This window comes from Lepisosteus oculatus, chromosome 10, assembly GCF_040954835.1.
Source record: "Lepisosteus oculatus isolate fLepOcu1 chromosome 10, fLepOcu1.hap2, whole genome shotgun sequence".
Taxonomy (NCBI): domain Eukaryota; kingdom Metazoa; phylum Chordata; class Actinopteri; order Semionotiformes; family Lepisosteidae; genus Lepisosteus; species Lepisosteus oculatus.
Window position 1 is genome coordinate 2553970 of NC_090705.1, and position 24147 is coordinate 2578116.

General features: G+C 37.0%; 1 protein-coding gene across 1 annotated transcript; it reads left to right on the plus strand.

Moving 5' to 3' along the window:
- The first annotated feature begins 477 nt into the window (after positions 1–477).
- meox2a (mesenchyme homeobox 2a) lies at positions 478–23381 on the plus strand. Its single transcript, XM_006636038.3, has 3 exons — positions 478–1309; positions 14336–14508; positions 22099–23381. Exons 1-3 carry the CDS (start codon positions 793–795, stop codon positions 22315–22317), a joined length of 909 nt encoding a protein of 302 aa, XP_006636101.2. The 5' UTR covers positions 478–792; the 3' UTR covers positions 22318–23381.
- The last annotated feature ends 766 nt before the right edge of the window (positions 23382–24147 follow it).

Here is a 24147-nt window from a genome sequence, read left to right on the forward strand (position 1 = left end):
AACTCACATCATCATCACACTGAATAATAACAAAATTAACACACTATACTAACGAGTAAGAATCAGATCTAATGCCTGTAATAACAGGTTTAAGTGCAGTAGGAAAGATGTCACAAACTGCATTGGAAATACTTAGAACACTGCAAAAGTCTAATAGCAGTTGTTGTAAAAAAAAACACTTTTTACTTAAAACCACAAAAGTATTAGCACATTAATGAACTCTTGCGCTGCATTTTCATCTCACACTCTGACGCAATGGTTAAAAGAAAAAAAAAGTGCTACCGGGGTCAAGTAGCCTGTGTCCAAAATAAATTGCATGCTTTTCTAAGGCATAACCATTTTAATATTGCAGATTTATTGTAAGTTGCTTTTTGGAGGCAGATCATATGCATGTGGTCAGTACTGAGTCTCTGACCCAGCCTCCAGCTCACATTACACACTATTTATAACATCCCCTCCACTTTCTCCCCCCTTAAAGCCCTTCCTTGGAACCACCTTCCACTGGCTTCAGCCTCCCTTTCTGTCATCTGAGAATCTCTTCAGCGGCTTATCTTGGGCTCTGTGTTTATCCAAAGCAGCCTGGCAACTGTCGTGAATGATCTGGATTATCTGAGGAGCTCCCTTTTTTGCAGAAAAAAAAGTTTGCCTCTGTCTTTTTCAGGGGGAGAAAAAAAAGTTAGTTGAGTATATGAGGTGAAAACTAAAAAGGGGTGGCGTTATTGGGATCTTTGTGTTGCTTTTTTTTCCCGGTTTCTCGTTCTTTTCCTCTCTGGAACCTCACGTTTGCATGACATGGATCACACGCTGTTCGGCTGCCTGCGCAGCCCTCATGCCCCCGCGCAGGGCTTGCACCCTGCCTTCTCGCAGTCCTCCCTGGCCCTCCACGGAAGAACGGACCACGTTTCTTACCCTGACCTGTCCACCTCCTCGCCCTCCTGCATCATAGCTGGATATTCCAACGATGAGGGCCTGTTCGCCAGCCAGCATCACAGAGGGCACCACCACCACCAGCAGCACCACCACCACCACCACCAGCAGCAGCAGCAGCAGCATCATCACCCCTCCAGCTGGCACATTCCACAGATGCCCTCTCCTCCCGCTGCCACCCGGCACAGCCTCTGCCTGCAGCCCCCGGACTCCGCCGCCACAGATCTGGGGCCCAGCCCCCCGAACCTGTGCGCGAGCACACCCAGCCTGGGCAGCACCACCCCCACGGGGGCATCCTGCGCACCTGGGGACTTCGGCAGGCAGGCGCTGTCTCCCGCAGAGGCAGAGAAAAGGAGCAGTAAAAGGAAAAGCCATGGCTCAGGTAAGACTGGGGGGGCCGCCGTCCTCGCCTCTCCTCACCCCCCGACCTGCTCGTTCCCTATGTGGGAACGCACGCGCGCGCTTCGGGGCTCGCCCTGCGGGAGCCAGAGAGTTAAAGAGTATCTGCTGCGGGGAAAGCTCACTGCTGGCATTCAGAATCTCAGGCAAAGTTTCGAGCCTGTCTATTTCAGCTGCATACTGAAGGCTGAGCTCCGCCACTCGTATTGCAAATGCGCAGTCGTTTTGTGGAAAATATTCTCATTTATGGATTCCCAGGGCTATTGAAAACATTATACAAAAATGTTGTTTCCCTGTGGGGGAATAATACAATATGTCCATCTCTCAATGACGAGATTGTTAACTGAGTTTTGACAGAACATGGAGCCTTGCGGGGCTCAATTTGAAAGAATAAAAAGTGTAGTGTAGTGAGAGGTGTAAGGACCTGTAATGGCTGCTCACACACTGTCCTAAGAAGATCTGTAAGGAGTAGTATAAAATATGTACAGTTTGTAATATGTTAGTTTAATTTAAAGAATAGATTTCAGCAGGCAGGTATGATACAAGATTTGGAATACTATCATGCCTGCATGTCTTAGAAATGTTGGCAGGCACCTTGATTCTGTTCTTTTGAACTGAACTTTTAGCTGTTGGTAAGAGTACGTAAAAGATCCTTTCATTGGCTTGTTTCAAGGAGCAGGTACTGTACTTTTTTTCAGCATTTAGTTAGTTTGCAAGTGAACCACTTTGTTGACACTTTCACGTAAAATATTTGATTTCAGATTCATTTTGAGGCACGTTAACACGGAAAATGATGAGGAGTTGTAAAACCTTCTCCGAAAATGTAAAATTTAACACCTGAACATCTTGGGCCTCCTTTAAATTTTTTTCCGACATCTGTGTGTAATGGCTCATACCGCGTCAGGCTGAAAAGACTGAAACTTGAAAGAGACTAAGCATCTGAGGCAATCGGATAATTATTTATGTTTACAGAGATAACTATAGAATTATTCACAAATATTCGAAAGAATTTTGGTATTTAGTATTTTAAATAAGATAAAATTCACATTACCAAAACATTTAGGATTTTTCACATGATAATGCTGATTATTAAAGTCCACAGTTATATTTTATAAATACTGTAGATTTCTAATCAGGTTAACTACGCAAGGGTGTGTTCCCAAGTTTTTACAGGTAATTCAATTATTTTTAATTTGAAATACGATCATGAAATGATGGGCAAAGTGCTTGATACATGTTTTCCTTGCATTTTGCAGTTGAACGTTTAATTTAAATCAAATAGATTAAAATCTGATACACATAATAAAAAAAGGCTGATAAAATCTCACTGATAGAAAGGATAATATGTACTCAATTATATGCTTTATATCATAGAAATATTCCTGGATTGAATTGGAAAAAATCTATGGCACTGCAGCCCAAACATAAGGGTTATAAAAGTTTTCAGTGCATCTCGGAAAACTATTTTAACAGAAACAGAAGCTCCAATAATGTTTACTATTTCCATCAGACCTGTAAAATTTACACTTTTGTCTGTCATTAGTTAACCTGAACAAAATGCCCCCCAAAAGCATCCATTCCATACAGTATGTACTTCTCTACTGAAGAAAAATTGTAAAATTGTAAACTTACAATTATTCAGTTATGTACATTTAACTTGTCTGGGATACTGAAATAAAGAGGAGATTTTTACACTCTCCAGTTTTACTACTAGAGCAGAATAACAAATAGTGTTACCTTGTTAAATAGGATTTATTGTGAACTGTATAATACACAAACATTTTAAAGCAATGTTGTCCTAAATATTTTAACATAGCGCATTTAATGAAAGAATCACAAATTATATTCTGAATTGTACTGCTCATTTTTGTCTCAATAGATTAAGAAAACAGTTGGGATTAAAAAAAAAATCTTTGTAAAAACCCCAGGCATCAAATTCAGCACGTTCCATGTCCGCTACAGTGACAAGATAGTCTGACTTCAAAGTCAGCACTTCCTTTCAATGTTATAAATAATGTCACTTAGTGATAGTTAAAATGTAGGAAAACTGTTCAAATTTGTCATCTCCGGCATTAGCATCTGATAATGAACTTTACTAGGTGTAAAATAGGAAACAAAAGATTAATACCTGTACATAGGACTGTAATTGTGAAATTTTCAAACACGGAAGAGCTTATCTCAAATATTTCATACTTCTATGAAAATAAATGTATACATTTAAATGGAAGATCAAACTTTAATCAATGCTATTGCAACCCTCTAGCCATAATAGAGTCACGACATACTGTAATAACTCTTGGTTTAAACTAGGATTTCATTTTGGACAAATTACTTTTTACTGAATGTCATTTTATTGCAGACTCTTAATTGATGCACTGAATGTTTTTGTTTCATGAAAGCATTTGTAACAACTATGACTTTCTTATTACATGCACAAGTGTGGCCACAAAAGAGGTGCATTTCAAGGCTTGAAAATAATAAAAAGAAAGTGGACTGCTGACATTAATTCTTTATTAATTCAGCCAGTATTTAGTTCTTACCTCAGACTTAGTTATTGTAAATATTGGATATCTCATCCTAACAAATATCCACTCATCTTCAGAGAAAGTAATGCCTTTTTTCTTCTAATTATTTCAATTATTCTCGTCCGTGGATAACTTTTTCTATTTTAACAGCTTCACTTTATCAAATCTCTTGCAGACATTTTAGTGTACAATATTGTAACTATTTAGATAAATGAAAATAGACTTATTGTGCAGCTGTTGAAATGTTTTGTTATTATTTTAAATGAAATTAAATGTGAACTTTAGAATCTGAGAAAATGCACTGAATTATTAAAGAATTGAACGACAATGATGATTATCAATCATCATTAAAACAAACAAGGCTTGTTTACTATTTGTTTCTTTGCCACTTAAAATATACGTTACTCAAAAAATAAGTTCACAAAGGTCAAATGCAAAGACCTAAGGAAACTCAACTAAACACTCAGCCCCGTGTTAAATGCTAGTGATTGGTGTCTGACCCTCTTTGGTCCAATAGCATTCTTCTGAAACAATTCCCCCTAAAATTGCACTTAATATGGAAAATAAACAGTATTAATTTTTATTAGAATTAATTATAATCTTTCCTGGTCTGAATTAATTTCCATCATCAATCAACAATTTAAGACATGTTTTGGCTTTAAATATAATGTATTTTTTCATTCGGTCTTATTTATTTTTTCTCCTTATTTAGATAATGGTTAATTAAGAGTAGTTAAATAGTTAAGGTTAGGGGGGCTCTAGTGCTTAATGAAAACCACGGCATCTGAAATATAAACTTTTAAAGAGGGTCTCACAACCTTTTTTTCATTTTCGTATTCAAATAACATTCGTGCTCAAAAGTATATACAAGAAAAAATCTGTAAGCCACTTGTTAAAATAAGAAGAAAGTTCTTCAAAGCAATGTATTTTTCTGTGTTGCGTGTTATAAACCTCACGATCAGTGTCTGCTATCCATGCACTTCCATTATCCGTCATTAACATCTAAGATCAACATTCGTTTTTTTCACCTTCACAAAAGCAAAAAGGAAAAGAAAGACTAAAATGGTGTTCACCATGCTCAGAAATAACCCACTGGACTTTATCCTGGAATTACCAACAGCCTTTATCTACCACTAGGGAGAAAGTGGGCATTCAGAAGGTTTTCGTCTCTTCTTTGAAGAAAACTGGGCGCAATATTTCACGAAACATTTGGAACATAAATTATGAAGTTCAGCGAATGTAAAAGCGCTGAGGTCAGGATTGGATCTTGTCTGTAGAGGCATGAGGCCATTTTCACCGAAAGGCTGCAACTGCTGAGAGAGCCCTGCTTGAAATTCTGAAGCTCCAGACTCATTCCTCCATCTTTAACTTCACAATCATGGTTACAGAAAAGTAAACACTTACAGTAGAAAACTGCACAAATTTTAAAAGTCCTAACACCAGTTTTAAAAGACAGTACACATAGTTGTGTTATCATGGCATCAATTGTAAATCCCTCCTTCTGTGCATTCATAGAAAATTCAAAGTGATTCTCTTATTCATGTTGTAGATTGTCTTTTTTTTTTTAAATAGAATCACTTAATTCTTCAAGTGCCACTAAAATAACGCCGGAGTACGGTACACTCACTTCATCTTCCTCAGATGCTTACAGTCTTGCATCATAGCTTCTACTTGTGGTTTTGTACCAATTTCACAGTTTTTATCTTCACATTCATCACGTTTCATTGAATTGCGACAAGGTTTAAATCTGTTACAATTCACTCATTTGTCACGGATGTGTTATGATTTCCAGCTGTATTTTAAAGATAACAATTCCAAAAAGCACACCTTTAGTTCTGCTTTAGATCTCCAACAATAAAAATGAACATGTTATGTTTTATTACTTTTTTCCCACTTCAAAAAAGTTTTCCCACAAATGTAGTCTGTTTTAATCTCAGACCCTGAATAGTGTTAAGTAGCAAGCCTTTGCGATTTAAACAGTCATTGGTCTCTTATGCCAGGATTGTACAGTACCTATGCTGTTACAGGCTACAAACATTTTTCTGAGAAAACTTTTTTTTTTACTTTACCAGAAATGGCTTCAGGCACTGTTTCACTACAGCAGCCTATTATTTTACTTCCCTTGCACAGCACCACTGCATTTATAAATCACTTTTAAACACGGGGAATTATTAGGAAATTAAGAAGAAAGACTTTATCTGTACAACGGAGGATGTAAGAATTTTATAGCCTGTCTGCTCTTTACACCTCATAAAGTAATCCTTGACTCTTAATGTAAAATTCAGATAAGCGACAGTTGATCATACCAAACCGTTTGTGTGAAGATGAGTTATGAGTTTGAATGTTAAGACTCATACTCAGTCATGTAATAAAATAAATGAAATATTTCTGCGGTTTTTATTTGATTTTATGAAATCCTTTATCTCTACCTCCAAAGTAACCTGAAGACAACTATTATACATTTATCCACAGATCTTGTTGTGACCATTTGTCCCAACCTACAGAATAAATAGTGTTGAACAGTTTTCAATGATCCTTCTGTACGTAAAAAACCTTTTCTTACAATATGTGTCTCTAATAGAGAAACCTATGAACATGAATACAACAGTTTTTTCTAATTGTCATGGAGACTTTCCCCTTTATGTTCTGATAACAATATACCTTTAAGTCATCAGTCTTCCTTTAGATATTTTTTTTTCTGCAATGAATAGCTGCTTTTTTCACATAAATAATAATAGAAAATATTAGAAACAAATCTGTACATTTATGAGATGTCAGTTTAACTAGGAGGTACTAAAGGGGTGTTTTATCAACAATTGAAATGTTAATTCAATTATTACATTGAAGTATTATTTTGAAATATTACCTGGAAATGCGTTACTGACTGTGAATGGGGTCTCCAGTGCATGACCTACAGTCAGCTGGGACAACAGCTGGGAATCTGGTGGTATGAAGTAGGGCTGTATTCACGCTTGGGCTGAGGCACAAGTTCCATGAATTTTCTTTCCGGGCAGCAGAGCGAGCCGAAGGCATCTAGGCCCGGCAGCCGATTTCAGAGGACGTGTGCGTTTTTTTCTTTGGATTCTCTCAGCTCAGCTCGGGTTCAGTGTGCCCTCGTGGTTCCATATGGTTTAAGAAGACGGCAAAAGCTGACTGTATTTCTGCTGTCTGTCAACTGGCATTTCTATGAAGGTTTCAATGAAAACATCTAGCAAATCCAAAACAGCAGGGAAAATAATTTAAATGTGGTGCATCAAGCTGTTTTACAAAGGGTTCCCTTTGACTTCATGGACCGTGTAGAGCATGTGTCCTGCTGACGACAGGAAGGGAGGATAAACGCTGCTACACCTCATGAAACTGCTCTTGTTTCTGCAGACATGTCGTGGTCAGTCAGCCTCAGCTTTGACAGTATTCAGCAAGGTGCCCATTTCCCAGCTGGAATGTAGCCTGGTCTGAAACCTCATAAGGAACAATCTAGGAGTTTTATGTTTCATACTGTATGCCTATACAGTAAACCTATACTTCCATTTTTTAAATTGAAATATCTGAGGAAGGTAAAGCAGAGACTACTGTACCTCCTGCTGTCTCCACGATAAAATGTTGAGTTTTGCTATTTAGCTTAAAAGTATCCTATAAATGTAAGTTGGGATTGCTGCCTGTTTATCTTTATACCATGTGTGGGATGAAAAACAGTCTTCTCTTCAAGTCAGTCTAGTTGTCTTCTAGTACATTCAGATCCATGGAAAATGAATTGCTCTGCTGTACTGTAGGTCTATAGTGTATTTTCTGTTTGCTGTGGTATACAGATTTTAAGATTATTCACGATTTCCATAGTGAGTAATTCTGTTGCATGTCTAATATTTATATTGTTTGGAATGCTTGATAATCATACAGTATATGCTTTATTCTCAGACTGTTCTCTGCACGTTTATGGTATATTTTGAATTGTTATAGGAGAGTCCACACAGCTGTAGATTCTGTGAATGAGGTCATGACGCCAAATAATTCAACTTGCTGTTTCATTGCACTGTAATATTATTCTTTTGTTTGGGAAAAAAAGGCAGATTGCAATTTGTACTCCAAATCTTCTGAAAGCCCGTCTCTTAAATTCGGTAACTGTCTGCCAGGGAAAAGTGCAGCTGTACTGAAGGCTAAGGAAGAGTTTCCACATCCTAGTTTGTGGGTAATCAAGGGTGTTTTGCAAAACACTGTTGGAGAAAAACAACACATTCTCAGTTAAGATGATAAGATTGGATAAAAAACAAAAGGAGCTTCTTGTTCTAATTTATGTGTTTAAACCATTTAGCTCATTTGGAGTTTCAATAGCTGATGGATCGGAAGATCTCATCCAGCCATTTCTTGAATGAAACCAGGGTTTTAACAACATGACTAGGCACAGGCATCTTCCAGACTCCCACAATCCTAAAGAAGTGTCTCCAGTTCACAGTGTGAAATACCTTTGAAATGCATGAACCGTTGTTAACGTTACAGCAACAACCCTATTGTATTAAAACCCTGAAGTATACTGTATTTGCGTGAAATATATACATTATATAATATATACATATGTATATATACATATATACATTTGCGTGAAATAGGAGCAAATTAACTGTCAAATATAATTGTCCAGGGATTGAGTGGAAAGCTAGCATGCCCGTAACTCTTATTCCAATGTATGCGTTTTGTTGATGCAGGATCCCTTAGAACGCGGAATTATTGAGCAAGGATTTACTATGGCTGCGCTTTTGTAAAACACACCCACTAAAGAAACGTTTTCATAGCTGAAGATCATTTTATGTTACAGAAGATATAAATATGAAAAATAAGAAATGCCAACGCAGAAAAAAATAATTTTAGCCCACCCGTGTTAAAACAAAACAGAAAATAATATGTACTATACCAATGGGGAAAAAAGCATTAAAAAAAACTCAGGATTAGGCTACATTGTGCTGATGAAACCAGTTCGCAGCCGCTAAATGTTTTGTTTGCTTCTTATTCCTGATATTTTTCTTTTTTTATACTCGAAACATTATTTCATTGTATTCCGATATGTACAGTACAGTATGTATAGATGTTTACAGACGGGGTGATTCGGCTGTAAAACAGTTGCAGATCAAACATTTTCGGTGTACAAAAAATCTCATTTGACTAATCCATCCAGTTTTAAAGCTTTAATACTGTAGTATAAGGTTGTAAAATATAGAACAAAGGTATTGCAGAGATTCGGCCCAGAGGCTAAATGAGCTTTAATTACATTGATTGCTTCATATTCCGTTTTTCTTTTAATACTCTTCTCAAGCACTTCCAAGAAGAATTCAACAACTTACTGTACGTAAGAAACGAAATGACTACACGGAGAAAGTTTATGACCCAGCTGAACGACCTGGAATTGTGAGCGATTAGGATATATTTTTTTTATTATTGGCATCGCTCATCACAGACTACAAAAAAAAAAAATCAGAATTTACAGCAAGCACTTGACTCCTTTAAGAAGTGAATTGACGAATCTGCAAATTAAGGAACCTTCGAAGATACCACACGTAAACACGTCAGCATTTATTTGATTTCTCTGGCTGCTCAAGTAATATTCAGCCGTATCCATGTCACCCAGCGGGGTTTTGGCTTCGACAGCATGGCTTGGTACGGTAGCTAGTCTCAGTATATACGCAACAGCCGCTGGGCGCTGTCTTGAGCTCTGAACGCCCAGGTAAAAGCATGCCATCATACAGTATAAACGCGTTCACGGCTTTTCCTTGAACTTCTGGGAAACTGGTGGGTCCTCTTGCTACAGTGGATAATCTGATATGAAACAGATCGTTTTATCATAATGTTTAATTAGGGTTTATTGTACTACAGTTCTGTAGTCCCAAAATGAAGAGGCAGAGTGTACTGTACAGTACATACGGCATACACAGTATACGGATCAACGTATAGTATTACATACAGTCTTATATTTAAGACGGCGTAGTTTTGCATGTTCAGAATTAGTAATATTTATTACAGCCCCAAGGTTAATGGGACAGAAATATTAACAAGTTTCGCTGTATATCTTAACCTTACGTTAATCAGGTTAAAATTCAAAATACATTCTGCGTGTTCAGAGCACTGCTGACTACTGTATATTATCTGTCATAGCTAATAATGGGTATTCGGTTAGGATAACTAAGACGGCCCGACACTGACAAGCTGAAGGAACTGAACCTTTTTAATCATGAACAGAGAAGAGTATGAAGGCACCTCATACAAGTGTTCAGAATCCTCAAAGACCCTGAGAGTCTCATGGACTTCTTCGGCAACAACAGGGAAACACAACTGCTGTATGAGGAAGTGCATTTCTAAATAAGAGCAGGAGGCACTTTTTTTTTTGCACAAAGGTTGCGGGGAGTCTGGGACGAGCAATCCAGAAATAAGATACCTTGGATTCTTTCAAGAAACAACTGCATGCGATCCTCCCAGCAGGACATGGCACACTTCTTTACACAAAGGGTGGCGGGAGAGTGAAACAAGCTGCAACTCATGCTGTTGAAGCCAAGCTGTTATTCTGGCTGATAGCTTGGATACAATGTCTGGATGAGATACGTGGATCAATTAGCTACTCAAAACCAAACGAGCTAAACAGGCAGAATGGTCTCCTCTTGTTTGTACTGTACAGTATGTTGCTTTGCTGATGGGCTCCATCTCTTCCAGCCTACTCAGGCTGTATCCATTCTCAGTGTGAACGTAATCGGGCACTGTTCTGATTAAGACAGTGTTGTTCTGTCACTGGCAGATGTTTGTTTTGTCATTGTCACCGTTGAAGACCTGGAGTAAATGAATGAATGCACAGCTGTAGCCTTTATGCTTTATATCTTGAATAGCACGATTACATGGGATTCAGTATAGACTTGGGCTTTGTTCTTGATTGGGTATCTGCCATGATGAAATATAATTAACAGGTTTTAATGAAGAATGTAGAAAATGTATTCATTGTACCTCATATACCATGAACTGAATATGTTTTAATGTACAGTTTGTCTGTACTGAATAGAGGATCAGTATTATTTATGCATATCAGCACACTGATATGGAAACAATGTGCAACAATATCTGAGAATAGGAGGTACTTCTTTACAAAAAGGGTTGTAGGAGTGTGGTACAAGCTGTCCAGCCATGTTGTTAAAGCCAAAACCCTGGTTTATGTCAAGAAATCAACTGAATGAGATCCTGAGATCAATTAGCTACTAGTTACTGAATGGGCTTGATTTGGAAAATGTACTTCTTTTGTTTGTAGTCTTTCTTGTGTTCATAAATAATGTACACTTTCTTACTGAACAATTTACTTTAAACCCTTCATGCCGTCAGTAACACAGAAAATAACCTTTACCTATTTTTTTTCCTTCATTGGTACAAAAACAAATTTAATAATGATGTTATATTAAATATTAACTTCTGTTATGTTATAACTCCTGATAAATGAAGTGCTGCAGGTAGCTACCCTGAAAAGTAATTTGTCTTCAGTGAAACATGAATCATAACAGAAGTTTAGGTCAAAATAAAAGAAGAAAAATTTTACTTTAAAGTACTGCTTATCATGAATTTAAATAAATGTCATAATTGTGCTTTGGAGAGACTGAATCAACTGATCAACTGAAAACATATAGAGAACACACAAATAACAATGAAACATAATGTAAAACCATGCAAACATTCATTACAGAAGTTAACAGAGATTTTGAGCTGTGTAAGAATTTCACATTTGAACATTTATTAGTGAAATAAGCACAACAAACGTATTGTAGCTCCAATGGAGCTAAAACTCTTGACTCTGAGACTTTATATCAAGCTACTGTACTGTGTATACAGTATACCTATTGAATGAGAACCTTATACAGCTACTGTCATTGAAAAAACACTCTTTAACAAATTAACTGTCTCAATAAAGTAAAGGGGATCACAGAGTTTATTTACAAGTCAAAATAGATGTGAACAGCGTGCAAGTTAGTTTCACAATTGAAGTAGCATGATTGTGATGCAAATGAGAATCAGGTGTGTGGGAAGAGTTTGTACTCCTGGAGCAAGAATGCTCAATTATTGAAAAGGGAAATTGAACATTAGTACCATGTCTCTACTACAGATCTAAACCCAAGTCATAAAAGCAAAAACAAAAACAAACTGTTGTTGTTCCTTGTCCAAAAGACTGGGGAGACATGTCCATCAATTTTGCTATTAAAGAACATCCATGCTTTCCTGCACTTCTGCTTAATAAAATTGACCATAGATCTCTGACACCATTTCAGTCACGAAATTTTGAAGAGCAACTGAATTGAAGAGTGAGGATTCTTGTAAACCAGTTGCCTGACGGCATAGTTCTGATCTGTGGCACAGGGCATGATCTTTTTGCAATACAACTGCATAACAGATTGAAGTAGGAAAAAAGTTTGAATGGTGGGCTTTTCACCATTTTCAACACCCCTTCACACATCAGACTGTCAGTCAACACCAGTGATACACATCCCCGGACTGCACGGGTTTCACCATTGAATTTGGGACAATAAAATTTCAATATTTCTTTGCATTTCCTGCAGTTTTTTAGACAGCTTGGAAAATAGTAAATATAGTTTAAAATGTGTGGCTTCGCCTTTTTATCATTTTTGCACCTACTGTGATGTTTATTTGTATGGCATGTGGCCATTTCGTCAATGATTTGGAAATATTGTAGGAATTAATACCATAATACAGTTATCTGTGCTTAATTAAAGCTTTCATATCTAATCTTATTTTTTTTTTCTTTGAGGACATAATATTGTTTCTGAGCCAAAACATTTGAGGGTGTTTTTTAATCAGCAGCACGCATTGCATTTTGCCGTTGTCTAGCCTGCCAAAATGCGTTATTTCTGTCAATAATATTGAATGATAAGGTCAGAACATGTAGTACAATAATTTCAACCCTCCCGAGAGTTTGGATAAATAAAACAGAACTCGGGGAGTTAGTTCTAAAAACAATATCACGGGACAGCAAGAAAAAAAAGTCAGCCAGACTTTAATATTTGCATGAACGGGCTGCTTGTTTCTTGTACAGTACATTGACGTGGCATTAGAGTGTCAGCTGTTGTATTTTTATGCGTTAGGGTGAATTGCATTGGTAATTTAGCACGTTAATGCCAATAGGATTAACACACACTTCACAAATGAACCGCAGATAAATTAGCTTGCAAACTGTGATGCCTTGAAGCGAGATGTGCAGTGTGTGTTTGAAGTGTATAGAGAAAAACTCCAAGCCACAAAGTAATATGAAGCGCAGTGGGGTAGAAAATAATAGTACATGCTGATTTATTTTCCAAGAAGAAAGATAGATAAAAACGTTTGCTAATAATTAATATGCAATAAGGAAAGAAGTAACTGTGCGATGTACATTTCAATGACTGGTAAAACCTTTTCTAAGAGGGGAATGAAGATCCCAAAAAATGGAAAAAATAGAAAAAAAAAACACTGCTTTGTTGAGATAGTTAGAAGTCCATGAGGGATACTGAAATGTGCAAATCAACTTGAAGGTGGTTATTCATTCGCATTTTCGGACTCACACAATTTGAACAGAGATGTGGTGTTTGTGCTAGCGGTTGATGTGGGATTTTGCAGAATGCTGGACACTGACTTTTCCTACATTGTTTCACAGCAGATGGATGATGTTTGCATACAAGAGCTTCTCCTCCGCTCCTATTTATTTAAGATAAAAGCTCACATCCCTTTAGGTGTGAAGCTAAAATTAATCCTGGCATACAGAGTACAAAAATGCATTGAAAGATGCAGTAAATATATATATATATTTAATTTCAGCTTAACAGAGAAGCTTGTCTCAGTTTGCATGTCGATACAATTCTTTGCCATTCTTTTTAGTTAAATATCCTTAACCAGCAGGATCACTGTTTTTGCAAACACATGAATGCAGAACGGATCTCTCTTCTCCACTGGAGCTCATTTGTGCTGGTTATAACTGCTGTTACTGTCAGTGTTTGGACTTGTTGCAGTCAAAGATTTAAAGTTGTGTATGTAACGTCAGATCTGCCATGTGAGAGAAAGCAGAGTATTTTTTGGAAAAACATACTTATACCTTGGCTCCAGCATTTCTATGCAAATCATAACCTTTGATTTTTTTTAATGTTTTAGCTGAAATACGCTTTATAATATGAAGCCCCCTTTTTTTATAATCTTAGAATAATAAAAGTATCAGATTCAATTTAAATGAAGTGACTCTTAGCCGGGAAACAAAAAAAGCCTGGAGAAGTACAGCTGCCAGTTCCACATATACCACACTAGGCAGCCCCGTTCCCTTGAAGTGTGAATAAACTATTCCAGAATGATACAAAAAGTGATGGGGAACCTTAATTGTTTTAGTTACCTGAATTTTTTTTTCCTGCTTGATTTTTTTTTTCAGATGTGCACCTGCAGTTTATCACGATTTTTTTTTTTATGGCGACTGGAAAATGTTCTGTTTTTCATTTCAGACTCCCAAGATGGGAACTTTAAGTCAGACGTAAGCAGCAAACCCAGGAAAGAGAGGACTGCATTCACCAAAGATCAAATCAGAGAGCTCGAAACAGAATTCGCCCACCACAACTACTTGACGAGACTTCGAAGATATGAAATTGCTGTGAATCTAGATCTCACTGAAAGACAAGTAAGAAATAACAGTAATAATATCCTTCAAATGAATGGTTCTGATTTACCTATTCAACCCTACTGACTTTTATTCTATTTATTTCTGTTAGACCTAAAAACTACCCTGATACCTGTATCCGAATGAATGCATGAAGAACTGATGTTGATCCAGATGTAATTCCTTCATAAGTGACCTGGCACTTGAATCTCAAAATAAACTTTGTAAGCTGACTAGGCAAATTGTTAAGCTACATTTGCTATGAAGAGTTTGTTTTGAAACAAATACCAGAATCCCTGATGTTGCGCCAATTTTTTAAAAGTGTACTGGTGTTGTATTTTTCAACACTTTTTCAAAGTATTCTTGTTTTACTTACAATTGCAGAACTCGGAATGCCAACATGCAGTATTTAGCTTTTTCTGATCTAATTTAGATTTTTAGTATATGGATAATATACTGTACAGTAGCCTTCAAATGTATTCATATACTTGATGATCAATAACGCAAAGTTAATTTAGAATGGAAATCTGTGTGTACATTCAAAATTGGATACGCATTGATCGTAGAATAAATCTGTCTATAACTTTCAATATGATATGTACAGTATAAGTTGAACATCTGTCAAAAATAGCCACAGAACATATCATTCTAAATGCTTGATGTTCAGATTTATTCATATACTGTACCAGTGATCAGCATTATGTAGTCTCTTCTTTGGCTCTTAAACAATTTATTAGGGATATTTGACAGAACTTGTCCTGCTCCCATAGCTTGTGCAGTGTGCCCATGTCACGTGTGCACATGTACAGTACAATAACCAATCAAGAACACTGACTCTTATGCTCGCTTACCAATTTGGTCATTGAAATCCATTATAGGCTTTACTGTATATTGTTACCCTGTTTGTAAACTCAGTTGTAACTAAGCTTGAGATTCTTGATGGAAGGCACCATTTTGTGGCTAACATATCCTGGTAATATTTCATAATCATCTGTCCCTGAGTTCCCTGAGTTCTACCCAGATCACCAGGACCAGAAGCTGCAAAACAGCCCTGAAGGAGTCATTCTTTCTGGACACAACCTTCTCCTTTCTGAGTTAATCATACCATTGGGAATATTGTCCAAAAACCCAGACAGTGTCTCATCCAATCACATCATTTGTTCATATTTGATTTTTGAAACAATTATTTGGCAATCAAGGTGACTTTCAGAAAGAATCTCTAAACTTTTTTAAGCCTTTATACAACCAGATGACTAAGAGGCACCAGAAAATTACATTTGCAGCATTTATTTTTTTACATATTTACAGAACATGAATAAATCTGAGTTTTGTGTGGTGAGAAATGCATTTTACAGTTCTGATATTGATACTTTGAGTATTCCATTTCATATATTTTTTTTTATCTTTTAATTCAGATTTTTTTCAATAAATTCGATATATGCATTTCCTTTGCTAAATAAGGTCCATGGACAGTTTCTCAAAGGTCTGAATACATTTGGAGACTACAACTTCAGAGGCTGAAACAGCACAGTATAAAGCTACATTTTATTTTAACCTACAGTAAAATCAATATCTCTGATAACTGTACTACAGTCAGGAATTTCCTTAAAAAAGAAAATTTCCTCTGAAAGACGTTTTTCCTTTTGACTACTATTATTAAAATAAAACAATTGCTTTCCCAATCTTTATTCTTCCTTGACACAATTTCTTATTAATTTTAATTAATTGGATCAAATTTATTTTTAAAAGGTCACAAAAATGTAAACATTGTGTACCTCAGAAACAGAACTCCTGCTTCTAATTTAGTGACATTATTTGAACTAGCACTGATTTAATCTGATTTCTGACTTTCAGTCTGCAGAACACTTTCAAACGTACTGTAGCTAGTGAATACTGACGTTGACTGTTGAGGGTAAATCAGATAGAGAAAAAGAGGCACACCCACCAGTTAGAAATATTTAAGATTATTTTGTGTATTCTTACATAAGTTGCAGGAAGGTTGTATTAAGCTGCTTTAAGAAATAAAGTAAAGTAAATAAGACTGAATAAGCATACATTTTAACCAGAGGACAGGAGTCCAGAATTGGCAGTGAAAATTGAATGCCAGTATTTCTCTATTGTGAAATTCTGTAACTATTTAGTTGTAGAGCACTTTTCATCCTGAAAATGTTGTAATGAGACATTACTCTGACACCTTACTGATGAAGCTGCTAGTCCGAGGTTTTGTTTTGCCCTGGGAAGGTTTATCTACACTAAAATACTGGCTGGACAGAAATAAAATCAATTCTGTCCCGGAGGTCTTGCCACTCTTCATCCTTGTGTGAATATTTATTTTCCTGTGTTTCCGGCACATTTTTGGTTTCTATTTTGCGTTGTGCAGACATCTGCCTGCAAGAGTGTTGTCATGGGGAAAGAAAACCTTGCTATTTCTGTGTCACATCGTGTGAACGACTGTGAAAATTCACAGTAAGGGTAAACTGAGCCTGACAGGTTCGCGTGGGGAGTTTGTGTCAGTGTGCGTTAGCTGCAAAGGAACACTTTATGTTTAATTTCAGACTGAAAAGTACAACGATAGAAGGAATGCAGCTTTTCTGCTGTGAAGCCTTCTTCTCCCAAAACATTTTGTTTCTTTCTTTCCACTTTTCACTATGGAAAAATGTGCATTATTCTTCGCCAGTAATTTCTAAAAAAAAATCTTAACTAAATGGTTACTGCTCCAGATTTAATCCAGATTGAATCAAGTAACGTGCCACAATATCACAATGATCCCTCGGGAATTGATGTTGGGTTTTGTCTGACAAAATATTCAGAATGACTGGTTTATTAATTTAAATATCTTGTCTAAAATCACAGTTATGTAACAAATACTTCTTACACTTAGTTTCTTCGAAAAGAAGCATTTTTACTGTATGTATTCAGGGGTTGACGTAGAACATTCTGATTGCATTGAGGGACAGGATAGAACATTTTCTCGTTGCTTTTTAAGATAAAATAAATATGATCCTATTTGTAATTTTGCACTCTGGAATCTGACATGATAAATCGTAACAATAAGTATGATAGAGTATGATGATGTATTTTTTCACTCGATAATTGGCAGATCCGCCAGTTGCCTGCTGGGATATGCTCCGGCTCCCCCACGACCCTGAACTGCAGGAAACTGGACGGATGGATAATTGGCAGAATAACGTTACTACATTCGCTTTTTTTCATGGAAATGACACAAATGCTTTTCCTAAGACTCTTTCCTTTCCAGATAATTATAACAAAGCATGCATGAGGCCCCCCTCTTCAGCACACTCCCACTAATAGACCCAGAAACACTCAGCAGTTGTGTTTTACTTTGTGGCTTGTGAGCGGGAGTCTGAAATAAGCTATCTGGTCATGCTGTCAAAGCTGATTCCCTTCCTGCTTCAGGAATTGGATTGGCTGGATGAGATCCTTGGAACAGACGCTATCAAATAAGCTGAAAGGGCCAAATGGTCCATTTTTAAGCTTTAACATTCCTTATCTTTTTATGTCTAATGAATACTTTAATGACTGAGAGAACTGTTATTCCCTATCTTCTATTTTAATGGTGTCATGTGTAATGTTATTATGTTTTTATGTCTAGTGGATGCCTTAACGAGCTATTGTTCCATATCTTATATTTTAAAATTAAAAAGATCATAAAATTATTTTCTTACTAAATATTAACCGACTGGCGTGTCACCTCCATTTGGGTCAACACGTGTAGAAGCAGATACCGTCAAAATACGTCTGAACGTTTTTTTCTTTCTCTTTTCTCTTTTTTCTGTTTTAAAACTACAGTGTAAAAACTACATGAAACGTATCATGACAATTGCCAAAGAAAATGGCACATGCAGTATAAACTGCAAAGTTCTTTGTAAAAAATAAGACCTTTTTATTTTTATAAAAAATATACATTTAAACTATATTTTGAATAATCATAAACTTAAATCACTGCAAAAAAAAACACATTGATTTCATTTCAGAAATGAAGAGTTACAAAAGGCCAGCTGATACTGCTGTTTCGGTAATAACAAGGAGTTTGATCTTATGTACATTTAAGTCACCTTAGTGAACTTCATCAGTATCACCGGTGAAACACAACCTGCAGGTTTGTGTATATACTGTAGTAGAAACTATATAGAACTGCTTTGAAATCTAAGAACAAGAGGCAAGTGCTCACACAAAGGCTGGTTGGAGTATGGAACACACTACACTGCCCTGTATTGAATCGAGCTGTTGGACCCAACAAACAGCTGGAAGAGATCCATGGATCGATTAACTACCAAATGGATTAGATGGACCAAGTGGCCTTATTTGTAACACTTGTTACATTAACCTTCAGTAGCCTTCTTACTAGTAAAGCTACTGTATGATGGTGATACCAGGCAGCCAAAAGAATGTTGATATTTCATGGAAACAAAGGAGTGCCAGCACAAAACAGCCTATTTTTTTATCATTTATTATCTTATTTTTATTATTTATTTTCTGTATTTCAGTTTTTCCACTTTAGTTTCCATAACAAAACAGGTGAGGTCTGTTCTTCTGGTTGCAAAGAGAAAGCCATAATCCAGATTATAGATTATTAGTGGCGACAGGCAGAGGGAATGCTCTAGTATAGCATGTAAACATACGTACAGTATATAATCTTAAGATTTCTGGAACCTTCATAGCATAATCTTTGTAGAAATCCATGGCAGATCACAAATTACAGGGAAGTTACTTTACCTTCACTGATATTGTTACAAAACAGTACCTTTTTCCCAAGGTTTACAAGCTTGTTTTGTGACTTGAATGTAAATTGTTATACAGCCAAGTGAAAGAGTTTTAAAACAATGGAATAAAAACATTGTGGACACTATACTGAAAATTCACAGGTGATTAAATTATCATTGCTTCCTATAAGGATTTAGGCTGTGAGTGTTTTTTGAATAGAAGGTCATATATTTAGGTCAGCTGTCTTTCTGATGATACACCTGCTATGTGGAAATATTTTTACATTAAAATAGTGCGCTGTTGATATATATATACATTCTCGTAATGCAATACTAAACTAATGTTGTGGAAAAAAAATTAAAAGAAAGTCAAAGGCACTGGCTGTTACATGGTTTTGTTTATTTAAAATTTATTTTATTTTTTATATAAAATAACATTAAAAAAAGTTAATATGTATGTAACATTTGAAATGTGTTTTTAATGTAAGGGGTGAATGTTGCATAACAAAGACAGGCATTCAAGAACAACACAGACCTTTAAAACTGACAGTACTGTACAGTACCTCTGTTATTTGAGCAACACAGATTCGTGTAGAGATCAAGTAACTAGCTGTGTGTGGGATTCTGGGCAGATACTCCTGGGAAAACTCTCTCTGCTAAGAGCTAAAATAGTACGGTACAGGAGACCTACCAGCACAACCAAAAACAACATTTTTGGAAAAGGTTATGTTTAAAAGTTTTTAAATCTTTAAGCCCGTTTGTGAAGTCCTTTCTATATGTACTCAGCATAGAACATTCTACTGTATGTACTGTAATATAAACTATATAGACTATAGTTTTTAAATTATACAATATAGTTTAAATATGATTTGATTTATATGAAAGTAGATATGATTTGCCAACTTTGCTGACTTCTTCAGTTCCTGGTACTTTGTTCTCCAGTAGGAAAGAAAACAACGTACTGGTTGTAAATATACTGGTTTTCCCTTTAAAGAACATTTAAATGTGGTAACTTATTTTTGCTTTAATATTAAACTTATTCTACCCTGTATGGTACTTTTTATTCACTGAAGCAGATGAAAGAAACACTTTTTGATGAAAACACACAAACATGATGTACAGTATGTGAAAATTATAACCTCCACATGCTGATCCTTGACTCAGCAATTGGTAGGAAAATATCAATGTCATCATTTTCTGAAAAAAGAGTGTCACAACTGCTTTGGCTGGGCATACATTAAATGGTTAAGCATTAAGCTAGTTTTTAAAGGTTAGAATACCATAATATTTGTTTTTCTTTTCAGCACTTGGCAGAGGATGATTTTGTAGGTCAAAAACTTCAACCTGTCACTGAAGCATGTCCAATCAATAGTACAGCATGTATCATCAAAACCTAACATAAACGTTTATCCTATTAAATTACTTCCTAACCGTGTGATCACAGGGCACAGCGCAGCACTCCTTAAAATAAATCAGACAGAACAAACCTTTTGCAAAGTATCTGGTCCCTGGGAGATGAGCAGTGTGGGTTCACTTCTTCGCCAACCTTTTTAAGCAACAGCTTAATCATCAGTCTGGGAGACGTAAATACTAAACAACTTGTCGACTCAGGGAAAGAAGGAAGAGCTTGATGCCAGAGAGCAGATGTGCCTGATACATCAGCACATAATTGCTGATATAGAAATAGCTCCAAATGCAAGTCTTACAATCATCATGTCCTTACATTTGAAAATGTTTTGCCTATTCACTGGTCTGTGAAGCTTGGAAAGTGATTTTAATAAATGATTCTGAGCTGTGAAGAAGGGTAAAGGGCTTTCTTCTTACCATTTATATTTAAGTCAATTAATCCAAGTTTTGTTTGATAAAATCACTCTGTCGTAATGGGATCTGATGTTTTGAGCTTGCAACAGGAATGCAGGAATACAGATAGACAGGAATATGGATTGCCAGCTGTTAGCCATATTATGTATGTTTCTTCTAAAAGGAAGAGGTTTTCCTGCCAGAATACCCTCTCATGCAGAAGAAAACTTTGAAAGAAAAATAAATTCCCTCTCAAGACACTCTGGTACTATTCTGTTTTAGTGTGGACCTTTTATTTCATATCCGCTTCTAAATTAAAATAGCATATGTCAGTTTTGGGGGTGGCTTAGCATAGTGGGTGAATCTCTGGACCCATGAATAGTAGGTGGGGGGCTTGAGTCCCTGCTAGCCCAGTTGCTCCAGTCCACCCAGTTGTAAGTGGGCACTATCTTACCATTAATCCCTGTGAAGGACCAGCATCCCACCCAGGGAGGTGTCACATGCCCTCTAGTTCACTAAATGCTTCAGAAACCAGGATGAGCTCTGGCTCTAATGTGGACTTTGACTTGTATACCTTTCCTTTGGCACTGCATTGCCTTTAGGGCAGATCAGTGGCTCTGTGGCTCAGGATCTGCGCCTGTGGCTGGAAGGCTGCCGGTTCGTATCCCGCGGCCGGCAGAGGAATCCTACTCTGTTGGGCCCCTGAGCAAGGCCCTTCACCCCAACTGCTCCAGGGGTGCTGTATAAATGGCTGCCCCTGCGCTCTGACCCCCAGCTTCTCTCCCTGTCAGTGTGTCTCATGGAGAGCAAGCTGGGGTATGTGAAAAGATGAATTCCTAATGGAAGAACTTGTGTATGGCCAATAAAGTGATTTCATCTGATCTTTATCACTGTCTTACCTTCACACTTACGGTAATTCATCAAGGATCAATATGATGCTGGGATATTCAGGAGACAGTGGGCCTGCCAGAAGGATCATTGCAAAGCCGCCCAGTCTTTAATATAAGTGCACCTGTGCGAAAGAGCCCAGGTCCTTCTGCTACGATGGCAGCTCTGATGTGTGTTCCTTTGCGTATTTCCCACACAGGTGAAGGTGTGGTTTCAGAACAGGCGGATGAAGTGGAAACGAGTGAAAGGGGGTCAGCAGGGGGCCGCGGCGCGAGAGAAAGAACTGGTCAACGTGAAGAAGGGCACGCTGCTGCCGTCCGAGTTCTCCGGCCTGGCCGGCCTGCACCCCTCCGCGGACTCCCTGGCCAACGAGGACAGCCGCGACAGCGAGCACAGCTCCGAGCACGCCCACCTATGACGCGCGGCCGAGGCCTCGGGCGCCCTCACTCAGGAAAGAACGACGCGCCAGGGGACGGCGGGCGTCACACACAGCCGTGAACAACAAACAGTGTAAAAATGTACAGAGGAATGATAGATGTCTTTAACCAGACCTGTGAGGATTACATTCTCAATTGTTTTTTTTTTTTTACCAGTCTATGATTTGCACCACAGTTTTTAGAATTACAGAATGTTAAATTGCAGATCAAAGATCAAAGAACATTAAAAGATTGTAGAAGTCTATTTAACATGTGAAACAGGGATTTGCAGGGGACACTTTAAAAATCGGACGTCCTTCCATTAGAAATTGAAGTGTAAATAAGAATTAGTGGGTAACCACCTCCTATTCCAGCCTGTTTATTTGTAAACCAGACCTGGAGAAAGTGCCTTAATATAAAATCTGATGAGCCCAAAGCATTCTGAACATTCCACTTTGTGCCTTACAATGACAATGGGCAGATATATGCTCTGGTTTGCACTCTTTAACTCATGCCTTTAACAGTTTCTACTGTAAGAAAGAATCTGGGAAAGCACACAAAGCAAAGACGTGTTCAGCTACAAATATGCAGCAAATATATTCATTCTGTAAATAACTATCAGTATTTTTTTGCCTTCATTCTAACAAACATGTCTTATTAACAGTATACCAGCTCACACAATAATAAACATTGCTACTCTGTCGCTCTTCTGGCTGTGTGTTGTTATTGATTGAAGCCTTAAAAAGACTTTGCTGAAGTTCATATGAAGCAAACGTTAAAAGAAAATGTTTATAAATACTTCAGAGATCTGTTAAGTTAAGCAAAAGTTTCAGATTTTCTTTAAAAAAAACTATAGCAGGCATTGTAATCTACTGTACAGCTTTTGAAACTTGAATTAATTTGGGACTATGCAAAAGGTTCAGTTTGCATGAATGAATCAATATGAAGTCTCCTGTCATCTTTAACTTGAAACAGAAATAATAATCCTGCCAAAAAAAGTGAGGAATGATTTTAAACACCTCCCATTTGAAACGTATTTTATTAAAAAAGCCATTTTGAAAATCATTGTAATGTGTTTGGCTGTGTTTGTGTGAGTATGCATTGTAATTTATAATTTTTTAGCACCTTAATACTTTAAAACTGAAATTTCTTGAGATTCAATACCTCAAGAATCTTTGTAGTCTATTAAGAGTTATTCGGAGGCTTAAAGTTTCCTGGTCCAAAAAAGATTTCGAATGGATTTGTTTTCAATTATGGCCAGATCCATTTGTGTGCTTTCATCTGTAACCTTGATTAGTCTGCCAGATTTCTATATTATCTAATTTGTCCAGCTAGAACTTTGAAACATACTTGATCAAACTGGACAACAAATTGTATCCCCGTGAGAAATTATTCATAGTTAAACTGTCAGCAACGCAAGGGAAATTTATTTGCAATCTTTCCATATTGCAAGAAACCCTCATACTGTGCTAGGTTTTCAAAATACAACTGGGGATTAATATGCAGAGATTAAGTAAAGAGGAAATGTACATACATTTTGAAGCCCACTTAATGTGTGAGCTGTTTTCCATTGAAAGGGCTGAAACCCTGCAGAGCACGATGAAGTATCTCATCATGTCCAGATAAATGATTTGTTGTCTAGCATTCGGTAAAGGGCAGCACCACGAAAATGTAATATGTTTTCTGCCAGTCCTGTGTGTGGTTCCAAATATCACAAGTGGGTTAGTGTAGTACAGCATATATACTACACAAACACTCATAGTGTCAGAGTAAAATATAAACATATCCTCATGGGCTTACAGAATGCATGGCAACATCATAAAAATTGATTT